We start from the raw sequence: 23,314 nt of genomic DNA, 5'->3' as shown, positions 1-23,314 counted from the left end.
GGCCATACACATTTCAGCAGAATTTCCGTATTTGGATAAATTAGTCTATACTTTTTTATCAACAAGAGGCCCTGTGATGTTAGGTCATAGCAGGTCTAGGAGTTACAATATCCAGGCAGAAATACTGTGGCTGATGTCAATGATGCTTCACTTGACTCATAATGATGGAGTTGCTTCGTTCTCTCTTCTTCTGATGCACCGAAGTGGATAAGTGAATGTAGGCCTACTACGCCCCCTAGTGGTAGCCAGAGAGTTACAACGTTTTTCAGTGTCATTTACCAACGTGTACGCATGTCCTTATTCTCCTTACTGACACACAGGTATCGTACTTTTCCAAAGGCCCGACTTGAAAAGCCCGTCGTGCAACACTTAGGTCCAACTGAACCTCCACCTTTTTCCTCGACCAATATCCACAATCATCTTTTACAATTCATGTATTCTTTTGTTGTTGATTTTATTTGATCTTTGAGAAACAATACAAAAGATACTAAATCCATCATACAAACATCAACTACATCACACCTTCCCAGACCCACTAGCTTCCCGTATCACTTTCTGCCACATGGCCTCAAATTAAAATCTAACTGAATGTCTATAACAATAGTATAACGTATGACCATGGACCAATGACTGTCACATATGAGGCAACATCGTACATAAATCATCACAAATGAAAATGTCTCTGGAGACGTCAGTAGTACGTCACTGATGTACACGTTTGTTCTACATACCACAGCTGGCTCTGTGTGAGTAAGTGGCTGGGAGTCACACTACAGGCAATGTGCAGGTTCTGTTCAGGCACTGTAGGCTTTCAGCAACAACATGGACAGCAGCAGGTGGAGCAGTAATGTAGTGTTTCATCCACCGGTCCAGTCCACCATCCCCCCCCCGGGACACTCACTAGGTCACCCCCCCCCCCCCCCCGGGACACTCACAAGGTCACACTCCCCTCCCCCTGGGGTACTCACAAGGTCACACTCCCCCCCCCCGGGACACTCACAAGGCCACACTCCCCCCCCCCCGGGACACTCACAAGGTCACACTCCCCTCCCCGGGACACTCACAAGGTCACACTCCCCCCCCCCGGGACACTCACAAGGCCACACTCCCCCCCCCGGGACACTCACAAGGTCACACTCCCCTCCCCGGGACACTCACAAGGTCACTCTCCCCCCCCCGGGACACTCACAAGGTCACACTCCCCCCCCCCGGGACACTCACAAGGCCACACTCCCCTCCCCCCGGGACACTCACAAGGTCACACTCCCCCCCCCCGGGACACTCACTAGGCCACACTCCCCCCCCCCCCCGGGACACTCACAAGGTCACACTTCCCCCTCGGGGCACTCACAAGGTCACACTCCCCCCCCCCCCCGGGACACTCACAAGGTCACACTTCCCCCCCGGGACACTCACAAGGTCACACTCCCCCCCCCCGGGACACTCACAAGGCCACACTCCCCTCCCCCCGGGACACTCACTAGGTCACACTCCCCCCCCCCCCCGGGACACTCACAAGGTCACACTTCCCCCTCGGGGCACTCACAAGGTCACACTCCCCCCCCCCCCGGGACACTCACAAGGTCACACTTCCACCCCGGGACACTCACAAGGTCACACTTCCACCCCGGGACACTCACAAGGTCACACTTCCCCCCCGGGACACTCACAAGGTCACACTTCTCCCCCCCGGGACACTCACAAGGCCACACTCCCCTCCCCCCGGGACACTCACAAGGTCACACTCCCCCCCGGGACACTCACTAGGTCACACTCCCCCCCCCCCCGGGACACTCACAAGGTCACACTTCCCCCTCGGGGCACTCACAAAGTCACACTCCCCCCCCCGGGACACTCACAAGGTCACACTCCTCCCCCCGGGACACTCACAAGGTCACACTCCCCCCCCCCCCCCCGGGACACTCACTAGATCACCCCCCCCCCCCCCCGGGACACTCACAAGGTCACACTCCCCCCCCCCCCCCCGGACACTCACAAGGTCACACTCCCAAGGTCACACTCCCAAGGTCACACTCCCCCCCCCCGGGACACTCACAAGGTCACACTCGCCCCCCCCCCCGGGACACTCACAAGGTCACACTCGCCCCCCCCCGGGACACTCACAAGGTCACCCCCCCCCGGGACACTCACAAGGTCACCCCCCCCCCCCCCGGGACACTCACAAGGTCACACTCCCCCCCCCCCCCTCCGGACACTCACAAGGTCACACTCCCAAGGTCACATTCCCCCCCCCCCCGGGACACTCACAAGGTCACACTCGCCCCGCCCGGGACACTCACAAGGTCACACTCCCCCCCCCCCCCCGGACACTCACAAGGTCACCCCCCCCCCCCCCCCCCCGGGACACTCACAAGGTCACACTCCTCCCTGCCCGGGACACTCACAAGGTCACACTCCCCCCCCGGGACACTCACAAGGTCACGCTCCCCCCCCCGGGACACTCACAAGGTCACACTCCCCCCCCCGGGACACTCACAAGGTCACACTCCCCCCCCGGCACACTCACAAGGTCACACTCCCCCCCCGTGACACTCACAAGTTCACAGTGTCATAGATCCACTGGCATAGCACACACACCCACAATATTAGTTTTTTTTTCAAATATTCTAAATACTTTCAATATTATTCATTTCCATGTCGGCTCTATGCCTGGAAATGCCCTGTCCTGAGCAAAGGATCCCAATTTCAAACTCACAAAAATTATAGGAAAAAAACGCCAATAATGGATATTAACTGAAACATGATCTTATGTAGTTTAATGCAATAGCCCTCTGTGACTTAAATGTAACATATTTTAACCAAGAATATGAATTTATCGTAATCTAACGAGGAGATGGACAAGGGGTCCTTATGGCATAGCTGACCCTACTCAAGCCTGATTCTTTTGAGATTTTAGACTAATCTGACAGAGTTCACCAAATCTCAGGTTTTGAGAGAAATATTCTTTAACTGAGGTTTTAGAGTCATAAAGCAACTGAGTAAAACATAATTGCTACTGTGTAATACCACTTGAATTAAGCATACATTTTTGTCCACTCTGTTAAGCATCAACTCTGTCAGAATGCTGAAATTAATCATTTTCCATATTTTACAAATGTTTGTATTGAACTTGTATTTTTAGAGGCAGTATCAGTATCCGTTGCCAACTACATCAGTGGCTTGTCAACTCCGTCACTGATGGCTAACCCCCTTAAGATTTTGTTGTTGTTGTCAATATTCAGACAAAATATTTGAATTGTTCTGCAACAGATGCTTAAACAATTCTAATATTTGCTATTTTAGACCTAGGGGTGATGTTTATTTTATAAATGTTGTTTAATGTCCTAAATCTAGAAAACTAAACAAAAAGAAGTTTGGAGATTTATATGACATATTTGAATAATCTAATGTTAGAGTGAAACAATCCAAGGCCGTTTTAAACACTTAATAATTGTAAATGAAAATGCCTTTTATGGTGTTTGACGGAGTTGACATAAATCCAGTTAGTTGCATTGGATGATATATTAAGAATGTCATTAGGAAGTTATTCATTTACATGGTGTGATAGCTGATACTTTGGTTGATCAAAATATATATTTCACATTTTGTGATATTAAGACCCGTCTTGTCCCGTCTTTGAAGAACCCCTGAACTCTGAAACAGCAACCTGTTCTCTCAGCAGAACACAGAAAAGAACTCAGCTATAAAAACGCTACACAGCATTTTTTTAATTAAATTGCTCGGAACTTGTGGGGGGGGGGGGGGTTGAGAAACTACGCTACACCACTGCATAGGTCATAGTTCAATAGCACCTAAAGTCACCCACAATAAAGGAGTATGTGTACTGCCTGTAACGGTCTCAGCTTCCCCTATTCCAGGGTTCCCCAGCTGGCGGCCCGCGGGTGGTTTTATTTAGCCCCCCAAGTAAAAAGAAAGAAGACATATATATATATATATATATATTTCTTTGTGTAATTTTCATTGTTGGACATTAAAGACTGTAGAAACAGCAGGAAATCAGCTCCAAGTGATTTTAATTTATGAAATATGTTCCCAAGTATTCCCACGCATAATAGAGAGACACGTGAACGTGAACAAATGTGAGCCAGGTTTGAAATGATTATGTTTTAGTCAAACTATATCTGTTTGGGCTTCTTGCGGTCAATTTGTGGTTTACAAATTAATTGTAATTGTGTTCCGGCCCCCCGACCATCCGTTCCAGAAAGAAATCTTCCCGTGGCTGAATCTAGTTGATGATCCCTGCCTTATTCTGTCCTCTTGCAGGTAACACAGTGGCACAGTCCCCCCAGGTATCCATTCTTAAACTCCCTCTGTTGTCCTTCCTCCTCTCTATGTCAGCAACACGTCTTGTTGTCTGTGATCACCGCTGGCCCGTTGATTGGTCGTGAGTTGGCTCGGAGCAGGACGCGGGGCGAGTCATTGTTGCTAGGGGCCTGTTGCCGGACGGCCATGCCGTTGCGTGCCAGCAGCTCGCGGGCCATCATCATGAAGGCATCGTCCACATTCTGGGCCTCCTTAGCTGAGGTCTCTAACGCTGCCAGGAGGCCTCTCTCCTCAGCCATACAGCATGCCTCCTGGAACAACACCCGACGCTCAGACTCCAAGTCAGACTTGTTACCTGGGAGGGAGAGGAAGGACATTGTTGGAAATGTGACTTGTTGCCTGGGAGGGAGAGAAACAGGTGTTTAAAGTTTTGTTTTTAGAACTGATTGGTCAAAAACACATTCATATGACCTTTATTTGAACAGGAAGGGGTCAGGGGTTAAAGTATTTTAAAGGTTTGAACCTCTTTTCTGAGAGAGGCCCAGAAACTTTTTTTATTTAAACTCTTTACATCTCAATTATAGAAATACAAATGATAGAACAAACATGTCAATTCAAAACAATTTTTTTTATTTTTTTATTTCACCTTTATTTAACCAGGTAGGCAAATTGAGAACACGTTCTCATTTACAATTGCGATTTACAATGGCCCATGCCACATAGAGTTAGCACATGTTTTTGCTCCCACTCACCAATGAGACAGAGCACTACATTGGCCGCGCCGTACAGCTCCACCTCCCTGATCCAATTGGACACGGAGTCAAAGGTTCCGTGGCGTGTGATGTCATAGGCGATCATGGCGCCGTGGGCGCTGCGGTAGTAACTATGGGTGATGGTCCGGAAACGCTCCTGTCCAGCCGTGTCCCATACCTGCATCTGTTTTACACAGAATTAGAAATATCTCACACACAAACACAATGATCTCACAGTCTAATATACTCCTGGAGGGAACAATACAAAACAATGATCTCACAGTCTAATATACTCCTGGAGGGAACAATACAAAACAATGATCTCACAGTCTAATATACTCCTGGAGGAGACAATACAAAACAATGATCTCACAGTCTAATATACTCCTGGAGGAGACAATACAAAACAATGATCTCACAGTCTAATATACTCCTGGAGGAGACAATACAAAACAATGATCTCAGTCTAATATACTCCTGGAGGAGACAATACAAAACAATGATCTCACAGTCTAATATACTCCTGGAGGAGACAATACAAAACAATGATCTCAGTCTAATATACTCCTGGAGGGACCAATACAAAACAATGATCTCACAGTCTAATATACTCCNTGGAGGGAACAATACAAAACAATGATCTCACAGTCTAATATACTCCTGGAGGAGACAATACAAAACAATGATCTCACAGTCTAATATACTCCTGGAGGAGACAATACAAAACAATGATCTCACAGTCTAATATACTCCTGGAGGAGACAATACAAAACAATGATCTCAGTCTAATATACTCCTGGAGGAGACAATACAAAACAATGATCTCACAGTCTAATATACTCCTGGAGGAGACAATACAAAACAATGATCTCAGTCTAATATACTCCTGGAGGGACCAATACAAAACAATGATCTCACAGTCTAATATACTCCTGGAGGGAACAATACAAAACAATGATCTCACAGTCTAATATACTCCTGGAGGAGACAATACAAAACAATGATCTCACAGTCTAATATACTCCTGGAGGAGACAATACAAAACAATGATCTCACAGTCTAATATACTCCTGGAGGAGACAATACAAAACAATGATCTCAGTCTAATATACTCCTGGAGGAGACAATACAAAACAATGATCTCACAGTCTAATATACTCCTGGAGGAGACAATACAAAACAATGATCTCAGTCTAATATACTCCTGGAGGGACCAATACAAAACAATGATCTCACAGTCTAATATACTCCTGGAGGAGACAATACAAAACAATGATCTCAGTCTAATATACTCCTGGAGAGAACAATACAAAACAATGATCTCACAGTCTAATATACTGCTGGAGGAGACAATACAAAACAATGATCTCAGTCTAATATACTCCTGGAGGAGACAATACAAAACAATGATCTCACAGTCTAATATACTCCTGGAGGAGACAATACAAAACAATGATCTCAGTCTAATATACTACTGGAGGAGACAATACAAAACAATGATCTCACAGTCTAATATACTCCTGGAGGACACAATACAAAACAATGATCTCACAGTCTAATATACTCCTGGAGGAGACAATACAAAACAATGATCTCACAGTCTAATATACTCCTGGAGGGAACAATACAAAACAATGATCTCACAGTCTAATATACTCCAGGAGGGAACAATACAAAACAATGATCTCACAGTCTAATATACTGCTGGAGGAGACAATACAAAACAATGATCTCAGTCTAATATACTCCTGGAGGAGACAATACAAAACAATGATCTCACAGTCTAATATACTGCTGCAGAGGACAATACAAAACAATGATCTCACAGTCTAATATACTCCTGGAGGGACCAATACAAAACAATGATCTCACAGTCTAATATACTCCTGGAGGGGCCAATACAAAACAATGATCTCACAGTCTAATATACTGCTGCAGAGAACAATACAAAACAATGATCTCACAGTCTAATATACTCCTGGAGGGGCCAATACAAAACAATGATCTCACAGTCTAATATACTCCTGGAGGAGACAATACAAAACAATGATCTCACAGTCTAATATACTCCTGGAGGAGACAATACAAAACAATGATCTCACAGTCTAATATACTGCTGCAGAGAACAATACAAAACAATGATCTCACAGTCTAATATACTCCTGGAGGAGACAATACAAAACAATGATCTCACAGTCTAATATACTCCTGGAGGGAACAATACAAAACAATGATCTCACAGTCTAATATAATCCTGGAGGGAGCAATACAAAACAATGATCTCACAGTCTAATATACTCCTGGAGGGAACAATACAAAACAATGATCTCACAGTCTAATATACTCCTGGAGGAGACAATACAAAACAATGATCTCACAGTCTAATATACTGCTGGAGGGGACAATATAAAACAATGATCTCAGTCTAATATACTGCTGGAGGGAACAATACAAAACAATGATCTCACAGTCTAATATACTCCTGGAGGGAACAATACAAAACAATGATCTCACAGTCTAATATACTCCAGGAGGGAACAATACAAAACAATGATCTCACAGTCTAATATACTGCTGCAGAGGACAATACAAAACAATGATCTCACAGTCTAATATACTCCTGGAGGGGCCAATACAAAACAATGATCTCACAGTCTAATATACTCCTGGAGGAGACAATACAAAACAATGATCTCAGTCTAATATACTACTGGAGGAGACAATACAAAACAATGATCTCACAGTCTAATATACTCCTGGAGGAGACAATACAAAACAATGATCTCAGTCTAATATACTCCTGGAGGGACCAATACAAAACAATGATCTCACAGTCTAATATACTCCTGGAGGAGACAATGCAAAACAATGATCTCACAGTCTAATATACTGCTGGAGAGAACAATACAAAACAATGATCTCAGTCTAATATACTACTGGAGGAGACAATACAAAACAATGATCTCACAGTCTAATATACTCCTGGAGGGACCAATACAAAACAATGATCTCACAGTCTAATATACTCCTGGAGGAGACAATACAAAACAATGATCCCACAGTCTAATATACTCCTGGAGGAGACAATACAAAACAATGATCTCACAGTCTAATATACTCCTGGAGGAGACAATACAAAACAATGATCTCACAGTCTAATATACTCCTGGAGGGAACAATACAAAACAATGATCTCAGTCTAATATACTCCTGGAGGAGACAATACAAAACAATGATCTCAGTCTAATATACTCCTGGAGGAGACAATACAAAACAATGATCTCACAGTCTAATATACTGCTGGAGGGAACAATACAAAACAATGATCTCACAGTCTAATATACTCCTGGAGGGGCCCAATACAAAACAATGATCTCAGTCTAATATACTCCTGGAGGGGACAATACAAAACAATGATCTCACAGTCTAATATACTCCTGGAGGGGACAATACAAATCCTCTGACACCTTAACAAAATGATGATGTACTGTAAATGTTAAAAAAGGCTGCAATATGCCACTGTGTGTCTCAGGTATCTCCTTCAGCCTCTGCCTGATATGCTCCTCTCTTCATGTTAGCATAGCAACAACTGCCATAGCAACCTGACACACCTGGCACCAGAGTTCCTAATCTCCCATGCTCACCTGGTTTTACCCTGCATTGGTTTCTTTATCACTCTCCTCACAGACTTTATCTTTGTCTTCCTCTAAAACCCCCGTTAACTCCTTTCATCTCTCTTTCTCCTAATCATCCACACAACATGTACACAAGCACAGGAGAACTTGTTGTTTTTTATATGCTTCCAAAAGCTACTGTAGGGATTATCTCTGTTTTGATTCATATGTGCTGTAGTTCTAATGTAGTAAACATGTCTCTGCCACTGGCTTTGGGAGGGATAGCTTACATACAGTATGCAGTGATGCACAGGGGATTTCCACTGGTTCCTGTGTTTAACAATGACACACCTCTATAGGGCGGGAAGCAAAACACCCTGCAACACCATTTCTGCCTGGAGCAAGAGCACTGCCTGGAGCAAGAGCACTGTCTGGAGCAAGAGCACTGCCTGGAGCAAGAGAACTGCCTGGAGCAAGAGAACTGCCTGGAGCAAGAGAACTGCCTGGAGCAAGAGCACTGCCTGGAGCAAGAGCACTGCCGGGAGCAAGAGCACTGCCGGGAGCAAGAGCACTGCCGGGAGCAAGAGCACTGCCGGGAGCAAGAGCACTGCCTGGAGCAAGAGAACTGCCTGGAGCAAGAGCACTGCCTGGAGCAAGAGCACTGCCTGGAGCAAGAGCACTGCCTGGAGCAAGAGCACTGCCGGGAGCAAGAGCACTGCCTGGAGCAAGAGAACTGCCTGGAGCAAGAGCACTGCCTGGAGCAAGAGCACTGCCTGGAGCAAGAGCACTGCTGTTGTCATGTAAAGTGACGAAAGAAATCATATCCATGTTCCTGTCAGTAAATAGACCTCTTTACAGCTGAATAATATCCATGTTCCTGTCGGTAAATAGAACTCTTTACAGCTGAATAATATCCATGTTCCTGTCAGTAAATAGAACTCTTTACAGCAGAATAATATCCATGTTCCTGTCAGTAAATAGAACTCTTTACAGCTGAATAATATCCATGTTCCTGTCAGTAAATAGAACTCTTTACAGCTGAATCATATCCATGTTCCTGTCAGTAAATAGACCTCTTTACAGCTGAATAATATCCATGTTCCTGTCAGTAAATAGAACTCTTTACAGCTGAATAATATCCATGTTCCTGTCAGTAAATAGAACTCTTTACAGCTGAATAATATCCATGTTCCTGTCAGTAAATAGAACTCTTTACAGCAGAATAATATCCATGTTCCTGTCAGTAAATAGAACTCTTTACAGCAGAATAATATCCATGTTCCTGTCAGTAAATAGACCTCTTTACAGCTGAATAATATCCATGTTCCTGTCAGTAAATAGACCTCTTTACAGCTGAATAATATCCATGTTCCTGTCAGTAAATAGAACTCTTTACAGCTGAATAATATCCATGTTCCTGTCAGTAAATAGAACTCTTTACAGCAGAATAATATCCATGTTCCTGTCAGTAAATAGAACTCTTTACAGCAGAATAATATCCATGTTCCTGTCAGTAAATAGTACAAGCAGTCTCAATAAATGCTGTTTACATTGATCTCTGTCTCTCTGTGTGGTTACAGTTGTCACAGGAAGTTGTGTGTGTGGTACAGGGAGAGCAACAATGGTCTAGTGTTGTCATCATGCATGATTTGCAGACGTTCTGATGTGTGCTCAGTTGAGGCAACAAGGCCCTATTCACACAAAGTGGCCATAAACCAAATGGCACCCTATTCCCTATATAGTGCACTACATTCAACCAGAGACATGGGTCCTGGTCAAAAGTAGTGCACTAGATAAGGAATAGGGTGCACTCTGGGACAGAGCCCCAGACTGAGATACATTCTGAAGCCATCCACTTGTCTGCTCTTCCTTCCTTTACGGGTCAAAGGTCAGTTGGTTGAGGATACGGTCAGTAACACAGAATGAAATATAAGCCATTCTAGAATGAAGGAGGTATATGACACACAGTCGGCCCCTCTAGTAATAATGTACAGATACCACTCTTCAACAAAAAGGTGCTATCTCCAACCCAACATGGTTATTTGGCTGTCCCCCATAGAACCCTTTCTGCTTCTTTCCACAGAGGGTTCTACATGGAACCAAAAAGGGTTCTCCTACGGGGACAGTGGAAGAATACTTTTGTGACCCTTTATTCTAAGAGTGTTTCTCTGTGGTTGGTAAGAGGAAGAGAGCGCTCCATAAATACCTTCCTGTCACCTCTCTTGTCTGGCAGGTTTGGGGAACAATACACTTAGCAGGTGTAGGTAGAGCAGGGAGGGAGGTGCCCTCCAGCTATACAATCATTTAAACCTAAAGTACCTCTAAAGTGTTTAAACCTACACCCATAGAAAAAGGGTTCCAAAAGAGTTCTTCGGCTGAACAATAGGAGAACCCTTTTTGATTCCAGTTAGAACCGTTTTTGGCTCCAGGTAGAACCATCTGTAGAAAGGGTTCTACATGGAACACAAAAGCATTCTACATGCAACCAAAAAGCCTTTAAGGTTCTAGATAGCAAAACAAATGATAAGAGTGTAGCCAGCCCCTCATAGAGGTTTCCTATTCAAGCATACAGTAGTTTGACCTCAATAGGTACTTAAGGCTTACTCTCACTTTTCTCACTGAAGTTTAAAAAAAATAATGACGTTTTTGGTCAGGGAAGAGAAAGAGGAATGACTGATGTGTTGTAGGAGAACCAGAAAGGCGAGTCCCTCATGAAATGCTGGTCCAACTTGTATTAAGTGTCAACTTAATTAAGGCCTGCAAAGCCTTCTTGGCAGTATCACAAGACAACAGCTGTATTTTACACCTACCACTCAAATGGCCTGGAAACTGAAGTATTCAGACAGCAACTAATCTGATCAGGAGGCAACACTTTGACATTTCAGTTATACGTTGTGTGTATAGTCAACAACAGGAGACGTGTTGTAGATGTTCAAACTATCAACAAACTACCAACTGCAGCTCTGTTGCTATGCAACAGCTTGCTGGAGTGACAGTAGGGTTATGTTTAAGGTTAGGCTGACTTTCATTGAACCTTTTTACTTTTATAAGGCACCAGTTCATCTCAACGTTTGAGGCTGAATTCCTCACCTTAATTCTCTTGCCGTCGATGTCCACTGTCCGCACGGTGAAGTCCACTCCTATGGTGTTCTGTTGCCTCTCTGAGAACTGTCCTGACTTGAAGCTCTGGACCACGCAGGTCTTGCCCACGTTAGAATCTCCAATCAGGATGATCTTGAACAGGAAATCAAAGGATTCGTCCTGCAGCTCTACTCCTCCAGTTGGCTGCTGCATCGTGAAGAGGAGTGGGCTGTCCGGGCCTGGGAGCCACACCAAGACACTGACTTAGTGTCACGTCACAATGCTATGACTATGTTATAACTGTGTTATAAGCAAGTGTGTGATGTCTGCCTTACAAGCCTATCCCTTGATGGTTGTGGCTAGGTTATAATCACAGATGACCTAGGGTCTCTTGTTGACTTGTACCTGTCGCTTAGTGACTTCTAAATCCTCCTAGGCCAGAGAAGGCTCTCCCATATACAGTAGCTTCAGTCCTGTAGTAGGTCACAGCACAGGTGTGGAAAATAGCATTCTTTTGTTGATCAGGTGATACAGGATTTCCTTCTGGCCATATAACCACCTCAGAGCTGAGAATGGAGCACAGGTCTTTCAGTCAAGCCCAGAATGTTCCCTCCAATCAGGCCTCTGTCCCTCTCCCCCCCTTACATCCACCAGGTGAGGATAACAGCGGCTCAATTCTCCAGAAAGAAAGCATTCCCTTTCTGCTCCCGAACAGCCTCCTTCTCAGGTGTTGCCCCACTTCATTTCCAACGGCAACAGAGTGCACTGAACAGCCAATAGTAAGCACTACTCTTCCACACAGAATAAGAAACAGATTGAGTCTCCTTTACACTGTCAAATGAGCTACCATCTTTCTCCTCCACGTTGTCTTTGTTAGTGGATGTTACTTTTTCTTCCTCCATCCACCTGTTGCCTTCCCGCCCTCATTAGGTTTTTCCGTCTCTCTCTTCCCGCCCACCCTTAACTGTCAACTGCACCGCACAAACAATTTAATCCCGCCCTACCTGCTAATCGTCACGTGAGCCCTCACCTGCGGTATTGTGGGAAATGTAGTGTTTCAGTTCTCATTGACATTGCTCTCAAAACCTGGACACAATCTGTTAAAAATACTTTGTTAAAACACTTTCCAAATTAAATAGATACCAAAACAGATACAAAAACAGATAAACCGTTCTGATGTATTAAAATTATATATCATGTTATCGTTATTGTCTTTAACTTTGAGAAAAACAACTTTCCGTATTTGTGGAAACTCTGCCTCACATTCTATTCAATGTTGGAACTCAGAACTGTAAAGCAGTTGTTTTGAATTAAACATTCTATTCAAATGACGAGCATCTTCCAGAACACTTCAATCAAAACATTATCCACCACAACATAACTCCGGCTTGTGGATTGGTGGAGCAATGGCTTGGCTACCTTTGCAGAGTCTTGGGGACAGTGACAGAGAGTACGAGATGACGAGTGAGGATCTCCAGGGGGGAAAAGGAAAGAGTTTAGAGGAAAAAGAAAAAAGAAAAAGAAAACTTAAAAGTAGAAGAAAATGACTTTCCGAAGAAGAGGGAACAGATGGATGAAGAGGAGAAGAAATAGGGGGAACTGGATGAGAAAGAAAGTCTGGAGCTTGCAGTAGACCGGGCAAGACAAGCAGCGGGGGATCCATTAAGATCTGTGATACAGAAGGAGAAAAGGAAGAATAGAGTGCAGAGATAAAGCAGTCTGGGAGACGAAGAGACAGAGAGGAGAAGGTACACCTGAAGCAAGATGGGGAGTTGGAATGGCATCTAATTAAGATGGAGAGAGAGAAGGTTGTTAGAGGCAGAGTTGAGGAGGACAAGAGAAGGGAAGGAAGAGATAGAGCTGGAGAAGGATAGAGAGAAATGGTGCACGTGGAGATGGAGAGGGCAGAAGGGAAGGAAGAGATAGAGCTGGAGAAGGAGAGAGAGAAACGGTGCACAGAGGCGATGGAGAGGGCAGAAGGGAAGGAAGAGATAGAGCTGGAGAAGGAGAGAGAGAAATGGTGCACAGAGGCGATGGAGAGAGCAGAAGGGAAGGAAGAGATAGAGCTGGAGAAGGAGAGAGAGAAACGGTGCACAGAGGCGATGGAGAGAGCAGAAGGGAAGGAAGAGATAGAGCTGGAGAAGGAGAGAGAGAAACAGTGCACAGAGTTAACCAGAAGAAGGAAAAGGAGATGATTCAGAGGATCACAGAGTTAACCAGAAGAAGCTGTGGTTTGAGTCGAACAGCTAGATAGAGATACGCTGGAGTACCAGCTATAGCTGGAGGACCGTCAGGAAAGTATGTTGGGGGCAATAGTGAGGTTTAGGAGCGTGAGAAATATGATCAAAGAATTGTAAAAGAAAGAGATAGAGGACAGAGTGTGGATAAAAGAGGAGAGCAAGGCAGCGCAGGAGATCTGGTCACTCAGCAAACTCCTGGATCTAGAGATGGAGAGAGAGCGAGAACTGGAGAAGATGGAGAAGAACAAGAAGAGAGAAGAGTGGGTCAGGGACCTGGAGGAGCAGAGTGGGACAGGAGGAAGAGGAGGAGAGAGGGGATGGGGGACTGAGAGAAATGCAATGGAGGAAGAGAACATGCATCTGAGGGAGACTATTGACGTGCTTAATTCCATAATTGACTTGCAGGACATGAAAAGCAATGGAAACATGGCGAGAACCATGCACCAGTAGTAAAGACCCCTCTTAATCTAGGTTATTTGGATAGTCCATCTGTAGATGCTCTTCAGATCTTCATACAGATGACGGATCTTAATTTGATCATCCTGTTGTTGATGAGAATTTTCCTGCACATCAGAAAATGCAAACTTGTAGTGTATTCAAGGTTTAAAAAAGGCTTCTAAAGTTTGTAATTTCCACCTAAAAAATGTCAGACTGATTTGCCCTAATGAAAAATGTATCAACCCCTACAAAAAATGTCCATTAATTATAATCCACATAATAATTCAAATGTTTTCCTGCTGTGAAAAATGGGGGATAATAAACAAACAAACAATCTGTTCATAAGCAACTGCTTGCTAAAGTTACAGTTAGGGTAAGGTTTAAAATAAGGATGAGGGTTAAGGTTAGAGTTAGGGTTTGTAGACAGATGAAATGCTACTGATAGTCTGTAGAAGTATCAGGGGCCCTTCTTAGCCTGGGAACCAGTCTGTTTGTGCCATCATGCCTCTGCTTGTCATGCCAAACACATGATAACACAAACAGATCTGGGAACAGGCTAGGCCCCTCTCTCTCTCTCTAGGACGTGTGCATCTAACTAACTTGATGAGTTAATATCTACTGCCCTCCTGTGATTTTACAGTGCAATGCAGGTCATTTGGGGAGCCATGACGATGGACCCACAGCAGCGCAGCACGTTGCCAAGGAAACTTCTGCCACACAGGTAAATAGAACAAAGTAGTTTATTGAATTAAGGTAAAATTATATGAGTTGGTTACAACAGTAGCCTGGGTACCGGTCTGTTGAGTTAACATTCCACCCCTTGTACTCCGTGTCACATGCCAAATGTTTAGCATGACAAGGAGTGGCAAAGAGTGGAATGATAGCTGAACAGACTGGCACCCAGACTACAACCACTGGTCTAATATAATACAGTTTAGAGTCCTTCATTACGTCTTCATTGTTTTAATGAACTTTTCCTCCTGAGTCAGACTGTATTCAGTTGGAAGAAAAAGAAAGACAAGTTGAAGAAACAAGAGAAGGAGGAGAGGAAGAGAAAAGAAGCAGAGACAAAGACAGAGAAGGTAGAACAGAAGAGGAGAGAGAAAGAGCTGAGGGAGTGTGAAAGACAGGAGGAGAAGTGGGTGAAACAGGGAAAGAAGAAGAGAGGAAGAGAGAGGAGGATGAGAGGAGAGAGCAGGTGGAGAAGAGGAAGAGAGGAGAGAGGAAGAGAGAGGAGGATGAGAGGATAGAGCAGATGGAAAAGACAAAGGCAGAAAATGAAATGAGGATGGGGAGGACAAAGGTCATTGGAGGAAATGCCATTTTTGTCATTTTGATAATACAGTTGGGTTTAGTAAACAAAACATATATTTTTAAGAGATGTTGGTTGTCGAATAAAGGAATATAATCTTAAAAGACGCTTGTCCCTTTATTCAAGACACTGTAACCAACACTGAGGCACTTCAACGGTTAAATGGTTACCAATTATTTACAACAGAAAAACAAACCACAGGTTTTACAGAACCCTTGATAGCCAATAAGAAGACTCTTGCTGGCAGTCAGATGGATAATCAGTTGAACAGTAATACTTTGGACAACACAGTAGAGATGTCTAATGTCTAATAATGTCCCTAGTTGTCATTTCAAGTGTGTTATGAGTATGTACATAATATGAGTGCATTGCTAACCTGATCCCAGATCTGTTTGTGATCTGGCCAATGACAACTCAATTTCTGTCATTACCAAGCCAACTTTGTCACCCATTGTCAAGTTTGGCTTGACACAAATGAGTGACAGGAGTTGTCATGATGGCACAAACAGACTGGCACTCAGACTAGTGCATTGAGTATCCTTCATTAGAGGACCATTTCATTTCAGACACTCTCTGCTGTGTCACACAGCTCTCTGTACTGAGGTGGTTGAGAGGTGAAGATCACAGGTGGCACATTAACCTTTCTTCTCATCTGGCAGAGTATTGTGATGGCCAGGGCAACTCCAATATCCTGAGGACCAGACACACAGTAACGGTTCAGTCAGGATGGAGGAGCAGGTGACCAGGTGCTGAGTGTGATAGATAATGGTTAAATCAAATAGGCCTACACTCAAAACCTATGGTAAAAAAAAAAGTATTGAACAGCGTTTGGTTCAATTAAGTTTTAAATTCAGGTGTCGTCAATTGAAATTCACTTCCTGAATTGAAAAATCCACATAAAAAACTACGGACAATTTTCAATTTGTGCTGAAATTTCAATTGACTGAATTGAAAAAAAAATGAAAAAAATGAATTGACTGTAACCCTGGAAAGGTTAAATACATGGCTGGTCCGCTGATTGACGAGGGCGGCATTTTCTGAGCTAAACTGCCAAGGGTGCTCAATCAAACAGCCTAACCTAAAGGGTGCTCAATCAAACAGCCTGACCTACAGGGTGCTCAATCAAACAGCCTGACCTAAAGGACGCTCAATCAAACAGCCTAACCTAAAGGACGCTCAATCAAACAGCCTAACCTAAAGGGTGCTCAATCAAACAGCCTAACCTACAGGGTGCTCAATCAAACAGCCTAACCTACAGGGTGCTCAATCAAACAGCCTAACCTACAGGGTGCTCAATCAAACAGCCTAACCTACAGGGTGCTCAATCAAACAGCCTAACCTACAGGGTGCTCAATCAAACAGCCTAACCTACAGGGTGCTCAATCAAACAGCCTAACCTACAGGGTGCTCAATCAAACAGCCTAACCTAAAGGACGCTCAATCAAACAGCCTAACCTAAAGGGTGCTCAATCAAACAGCCTAACCTAAAGGGTGCTCAATCAAACAGCCTGACCTAAAGGGTGCTCAATCAAACAGCCTAACCTAAAGGGTGCTCAATCAAACAGCCTAACCTACAGGGTGCTCAATCAAACAGCCTAACCTAAAGGACGCTCAATCAAACAGCCTAACCTAAAGGGTGCTCAATCAAACAGCCTGACCTAAAGGACGCTCAATCAAACAGCCTAACCTAAAGGGTGCTCAATCAAACAGCCTGACCTAAAGGACGCTCAATCAAACAGCCTAACCTAAAGGGTGCTCAATCAAACAGCCTAACCTAAAAACAGCACAGGTCAAAGTAAAATGGACAATATGGAATGGACAATCACAGCTGTTGTCCAGGAGTTTCACCCCATTGTCATGATCAGTGGTTTCAAGTTTGTATCTGTCCATTTTTGACAAGCTGATCACAGTGAAAAATATAAAAAAATTGCAATGTAAAAACATTGCAAATAGGCTCCTGATAAAGTTGGGTAGCTGATATTCAGGGCTTAAATTGCCAAATTGATTAGTCACAGGAATCAGGACTAATAAAGCCAATGTAACGGCCTGTTTTCCAAAGGTGGGCCTACCACATGGATGGGCCTACCACATGGATGGGCCTACCACATGGATGGGCCTACCACATGGATGGGCCTACCACATGGATGGGCCTACCACATGGATGGGCCTACCACATGGATGGGCCTACCACATGGATGGGCGTACCACATGGATGGGCCTACCACATGGATGGGCCTACCACATGGATGGGCCTACCACATGGATGGGCGTACCACATGGATGGGCCTACCACATGGATGGGCCTACCACATGGATGGGTGTACCACATGGATGGGTGTACCACATGGATGGGTGTACCACATGGATGGGCCTACCACATGGATGGGCCTACCACATGGATGGGCCTACCACATGGATGGGCCTACCACATGGATGGGCCTACCACATGGATGGGCGTACCACATGGATGGGCCTACCACATGGATGGGCCTACCACATGGATGGGCGTACCACATGGATGGGCCTACCACATGGATGGGCCTACCACATGGATGGGCCTACCACATGGATGGGCCTACCACATGGATGGGCCTACCACATGGATGGGCCTACCTTGATTCAAGCCAACAATAGCGATAACGAATAAACCAGCAAAATATATTAATTTTTTCACTAACCTTCTCAAACTTCTTCAGAAGACAGTCCTATAACATCATATTACACAATACATATAGTTTGTTCGAAAATGTGCATATTTAGCGGCACAAATCGTGGTTATACAATGAGAATAGTAGCCAAGCTGCCAACAAAACGTCTGGAGAAATCTTGGGAGAGGCACCTAATCTAATCAGTAACTAATCATAAACTTGACTAAAAAATACAGGTTGGACAGCAAATGAAAGATACATTAGTTATTAATGCAACCGCTGTGTTAGATTTTAAAAATGAACGTTACTACGACATACAGCGTGCGTTAAAGCGAGACCGCACCGAAATTAATGGTGGAATAGTAGTTTGACATTTTTCAACAGAACAACGAATTAACATCATAAATACTTCTTACTTTTTGATGAGCTCCCATCAGAATCTTGGGCAAGTTGTCCTTTGTCCAGAGGAATCGTTGCTCGGTTGTAGATTGTCGCCTTCAACTTTGGAATTAGCAGTAAACATTAGCCATGTGGCGAAGACGTGCCCAACTCACTATAACCCAGCACAAAGAAATATCCGAAAATCGCAATATACTGATATAAACTGATATAACTCGGTTTAAAATAACAACATTATGATGTCTTTAACACCTATATTGAATAAAATCAGAGCCGGATATATCTAAGGCCTATAACGGGAGCTTTCCAGAACGCCATCCTGAGGTCTGTCTTGCGTCATGGCGAATGTTGAAAAGACTGCACCCCACGTTCCAAGACCCTTTATATGGCCTCAGATCTGCCTAGCAAATCCATTCCAATTCTCACTATTTGCTGACATCTAGGGGAAGGCGTATGCAGTGCATCCCGACCAATAGAAGACATGCAAATTAATAAACTGACCCTAGAACAGCCTGCCTTATTTCAGATTTCTCAAAGGAAGTTTGCTCCAACTTGAGTTCTGTTTTACTCACAGATATAATTCAAACGGTTTTAGAAACTAGAGAGCGTTTTCTATCCAATAGTAATAATAATATGCATATTGTACGAGCAAGAATTGAGTACGAGGCAGTTTAATTTGGGAACGAAATTTTTACAAAGTGAAAACAGCACCCCCTATTGAGAAAAGGATAAAGGCCTGATTGGTGGAGTGCTGCAGAGATGGTTGTCCTGTAAGGTTTTCCCATCTCCACAGAGGAACTCTGGAGCTCTGTCAGAGTGACCATTGGGTTCTTGGTCACTTCCCTGACCTAGGCCATTTTCCCCCGATTACTCAGTTTGGCCGGGCGGCCAGCTCTAGGAAGAGTCTTTGTGGTTCCACACTTCTTCCACTTAAGAATGATGGACACCACTGTGTCCTTGGGGACCTTGAATGCTGCAGAAATATTTTGAAACCTTTCCCCATATCTGTGCATCGACATTATATAGACAGGTCTGTGCCTTTCTTAATCATGTCCAATTGAATTTACCACAGATGGACTCCAATCAAGTTTTAGAAACATATCAAGGATGATCAATGGAAACAGGATGCACCTAATGTAAGGGCTGTTGTCCTCCTCTTCCTCGGACGAGGAGAGGAGAGAAGGATCAGTGGACCAATACGCAGCAGTAGGGAAATAAGCCATCTCTTTATTTGAATACGACGGCAAAAGCGAAAACAAAACACTTACAAAATTACAAAATAAGAAAACGACGTAGACGAAAACCTGAACATGAAGTTACATAACTAAACGTAGAACTCACGGACAGGAACAGACTACATCAAACGAACGAACAGCCAAACAGTCCCGTATGGTACAGACATAGACGAAACAGGAGACAATCACCCACAAACAAACAGTGAGAACACCCTACCTAAATATGACTCTCAATTAGAGGAAAACGCAAAACACCTGCCTCTAATTAAGAGCCATACCAGGCAACCCAAAACCAACATAGAAACAGAAAACATAGACTGCCCACCCAAAACTCACGCCCTGACCATTATACACATACAAAAACAACAGAAAACAGGTCAGGAGCGTTACACCTAAGCTCAATTCTGGCCCAAACAGATGTCTATAAATGACATATTTTCAACTTTCATTCAGAACTAAAAATGCCCCCGATTTCAACATACGGAAAATTCAAATTTTCAACATTGTAAAATACGTATTTTAAACTTTCATTCACTTGTGTTTTAGACGTCATTTTGCTTACTGGGACTATTCTCGTTTGTGGGGGTGGCATTTTTTGGTCTTGAATATGGCGGCAGAACGGCAAGGCTCGGCCCTAGTTAAAAAGTAGAGAAATACATACCAATAATGCTGCATGGGCTACTAATATTCCTATTTCCAGGCTGATGACATAGCTCTCAACAGAGATCAGAATGGGAAGACATGGCTGGAAAGGAACAATTAAGAGTTTGTCATTTTGTGTGAAAAACAAGAGTATACAGCTCTGTATTACATCAGAACTGGAACATATAGCTGTTTATTGTATCAATGAGTCCTGTACAAGTCATCTCTGTGGACCCAACTAGAATTATGACACAGTATCAATGAGTCCTGTACAAGTCATCTCTGTGGACCCAACTAGAATTATGACACAGTATCAATGAGTCCTGTACAAGTCATCTCTGTGGACCCAACTAGAATTATGACACAGTATCAATGAGTCCTGTACAAGTCATCTCTGTGGACCCAACTAGAATTATGACACAGTATCAATGAGTCCTGTACAAGTCATCTCTGTGGACCCAACTAGAATTATAACACAGTATCAATGAGTCCTGTACAAGTCATCTCTGTGGACCCAACTAGAATTATGACACAGTATCAATGAGTCCTGTACAAGTCATCTCTGTGGACCCAACTAGAATTATGACAGTATCAATGAGTCCTGTACAAGTCATCTCTGTGGACCCAACTAGAATTATGACACAGTATCAATGAGTCCTGTACAAGTCATCTCTGTGGACCCAACTAGAATTATGACACAGTATCAATGAGTCCTGTACAAGTCATCTCTGTGGACCCAACTAGAATTATGACACAGTATCAATGAGTCCTGTACAAGTCATCTCTGTGGAACCAACTAGAATTATGACACAGTATCAATGAGTCCTGTACAAGTCATCTCTGTGGACCCAACTAGAACTATGACACGGTATCAATGAGTCCTGTACAAGTCATCTCTGTGGACCCAACTAGAATTTACATTCTGGTTGATACACAGCTGCCAGCAAAACATTTTGAGCAAAATTACGAGCAAAACAGTTTAGTTGCTCCCTCTTGACAGCAGAGAATTTTTTATTTTTTTATTTTGTGTAATTCTACACATTTTAACATGGGGGTGTAGAGAAAATGTTGCCGTTTTAAAGCAAGTTTGCTGCAATTCTACACATTTTGCCATAGGGTGGTGAGAAATGTATGCAGTTTTTAATATGACATGAGAGTGAGACTGACTAACAACATCAATGGGGGCCCCATGGGTGGTAATGTCACGTTCCTTTTTCTTTTATTTATTGAGTTGGTCAGGGCGTGAGTTGGGGTGGGTTGTCTTTGTGTGTTTTTGTATTGTCTAGGGTGTTGTATGGTTTAGGGGGTTATATAGAGTAGATGGGTTAGTGTTTAGTATAGGTGTCTAGGAAAGTCTATGGTTGCCTGAATTGGTTCTCAATCAGAGACAGCTGGTTATTGTTGTCTCTGATTGGGAGCCATATTTAAGGCAGCCATAGGCTTTAGCTGTTTGTGGGTAATTGTCTATGTGTAGTGTTTGTGTCAGCACTATCTGTCTGTATAGCTTCACGGTCGTCAGTTTTGTTAGTTTGTGTATAGTTGTTCGTTTCTTGTTTGTTTTTTCTCTCTTCTTTAATAAAAGATGTATTTTGCACACGCTGCGCCTTGGTCCAATCTCTCACAGCAAGACGATCGTGACAGGTAATTCAACCATGATAACAGGTTTAGATAGCTGGCAGGTAAACAAATTTAGCAATCTAAAAGATATTATCTGACATGGGCTAATTGATCCGAGGGCCTTCAAAATGGCCGCCAGTTACTCATCCCTGGTGTAGTGGAATGTCATGTTTTACCTCTTATTCCCCCTCAGGAAATGAAAAAGATTTGGCATGGGTCCTCAGATCGTCAAAAGGTTCTACAGCTGCAACATCGAGAGCATCCTGACTGGTTGCATCACTGCCTGATACGGCAATTGCAAGGCACTACAGAGGGTAGTGCGTACGGCCCAGTACATCACTGGGGCTAATCTGCCTGCCATCCAGGACCTATACACCAGGCGGTGTCAGAGGAAGGCCCTAAAAATTGTCAAGAACCCCAGCCACCCCAGTTCTCTCTACTACCGCATGGCAAGCGGTACCGGAGTGCCAAGTCTAGGACAAAAAGGCTTCTCAACAGTTTTTACCCCCAAGCCATAATACTCCTGGACAGGTGATCAAATGGCTCCCCGGACTATCTGCATTGTGTGCCCCTCTTTTTACGCTGCTGCTACTCTCTGTTTATTATATATGCATAGTCACTTTAACTATACAGTCATGTACATACTACCTCAATTGGGCTGACCAACCGCACATTGGCTAACAGGGCTATCTGCATTGTGTCCCGCCACCCACCACACTTTTACGCTACTGCTCCTCTGTTCATCATGTATGCATAGTCACTTTAACCATATCTACATACTACCTCAATCAGCCTGACTAACCGGTGTCTGTATGTAGCCTCGCTACTTTTATAGCCTCTCTACTGTATATAGCCTCTCTACTGTATGTAGCCTCGCTACTGTTATAGCCTCGCTACTGTATATAGCCTGTCTACTGTATATAGCCTGTCTACTGTATATAGCCTCGCTACTGTATATAGCCTCACTACTGTATATAGCCTCGCTACTGTATATATACTGTCTTTTTACTGTTGTTTTTATTTCTTTACTTACCTATTGTTCACCTAACACC

At 43.8% G+C, this 23,314-nt stretch overlaps 1 protein-coding gene across 1 annotated transcript; it reads right to left on the bottom strand.

Annotated features, from left to right (window-relative positions):
- Window positions 1-2,552: 2,552 nt before the first annotated feature.
- Window positions 2,553-12,645, bottom strand: LOC129864930 (ras-related protein Rab-19-like). Its single transcript, XM_055937260.1, has 3 exons — window positions 11,741-12,645; window positions 5,037-5,220; window positions 2,553-4,639 (listed from the first exon to the last, which is right to left on the bottom strand). The coding sequence occupies exons 1-3, from the start codon at window positions 11,942-11,944 to the stop codon at window positions 4,356-4,358; spliced, it is 672 nt and encodes a 223-aa protein (XP_055793235.1). The 5' UTR covers window positions 11,945-12,645; the 3' UTR covers window positions 2,553-4,355.
- Window positions 12,646-23,314: the final 10,669 nt, after the last annotated feature.

This window comes from Salvelinus fontinalis, chromosome 11, assembly GCF_029448725.1.
Source record: "Salvelinus fontinalis isolate EN_2023a chromosome 11, ASM2944872v1, whole genome shotgun sequence".
NCBI classification, from domain to species: Eukaryota; Metazoa; Chordata; class Actinopteri; order Salmoniformes; family Salmonidae; genus Salvelinus; species Salvelinus fontinalis.
Note: the sequence above shows the minus strand (reverse complement) of the source record. Positions and strands in the feature narration are given on the sequence as shown.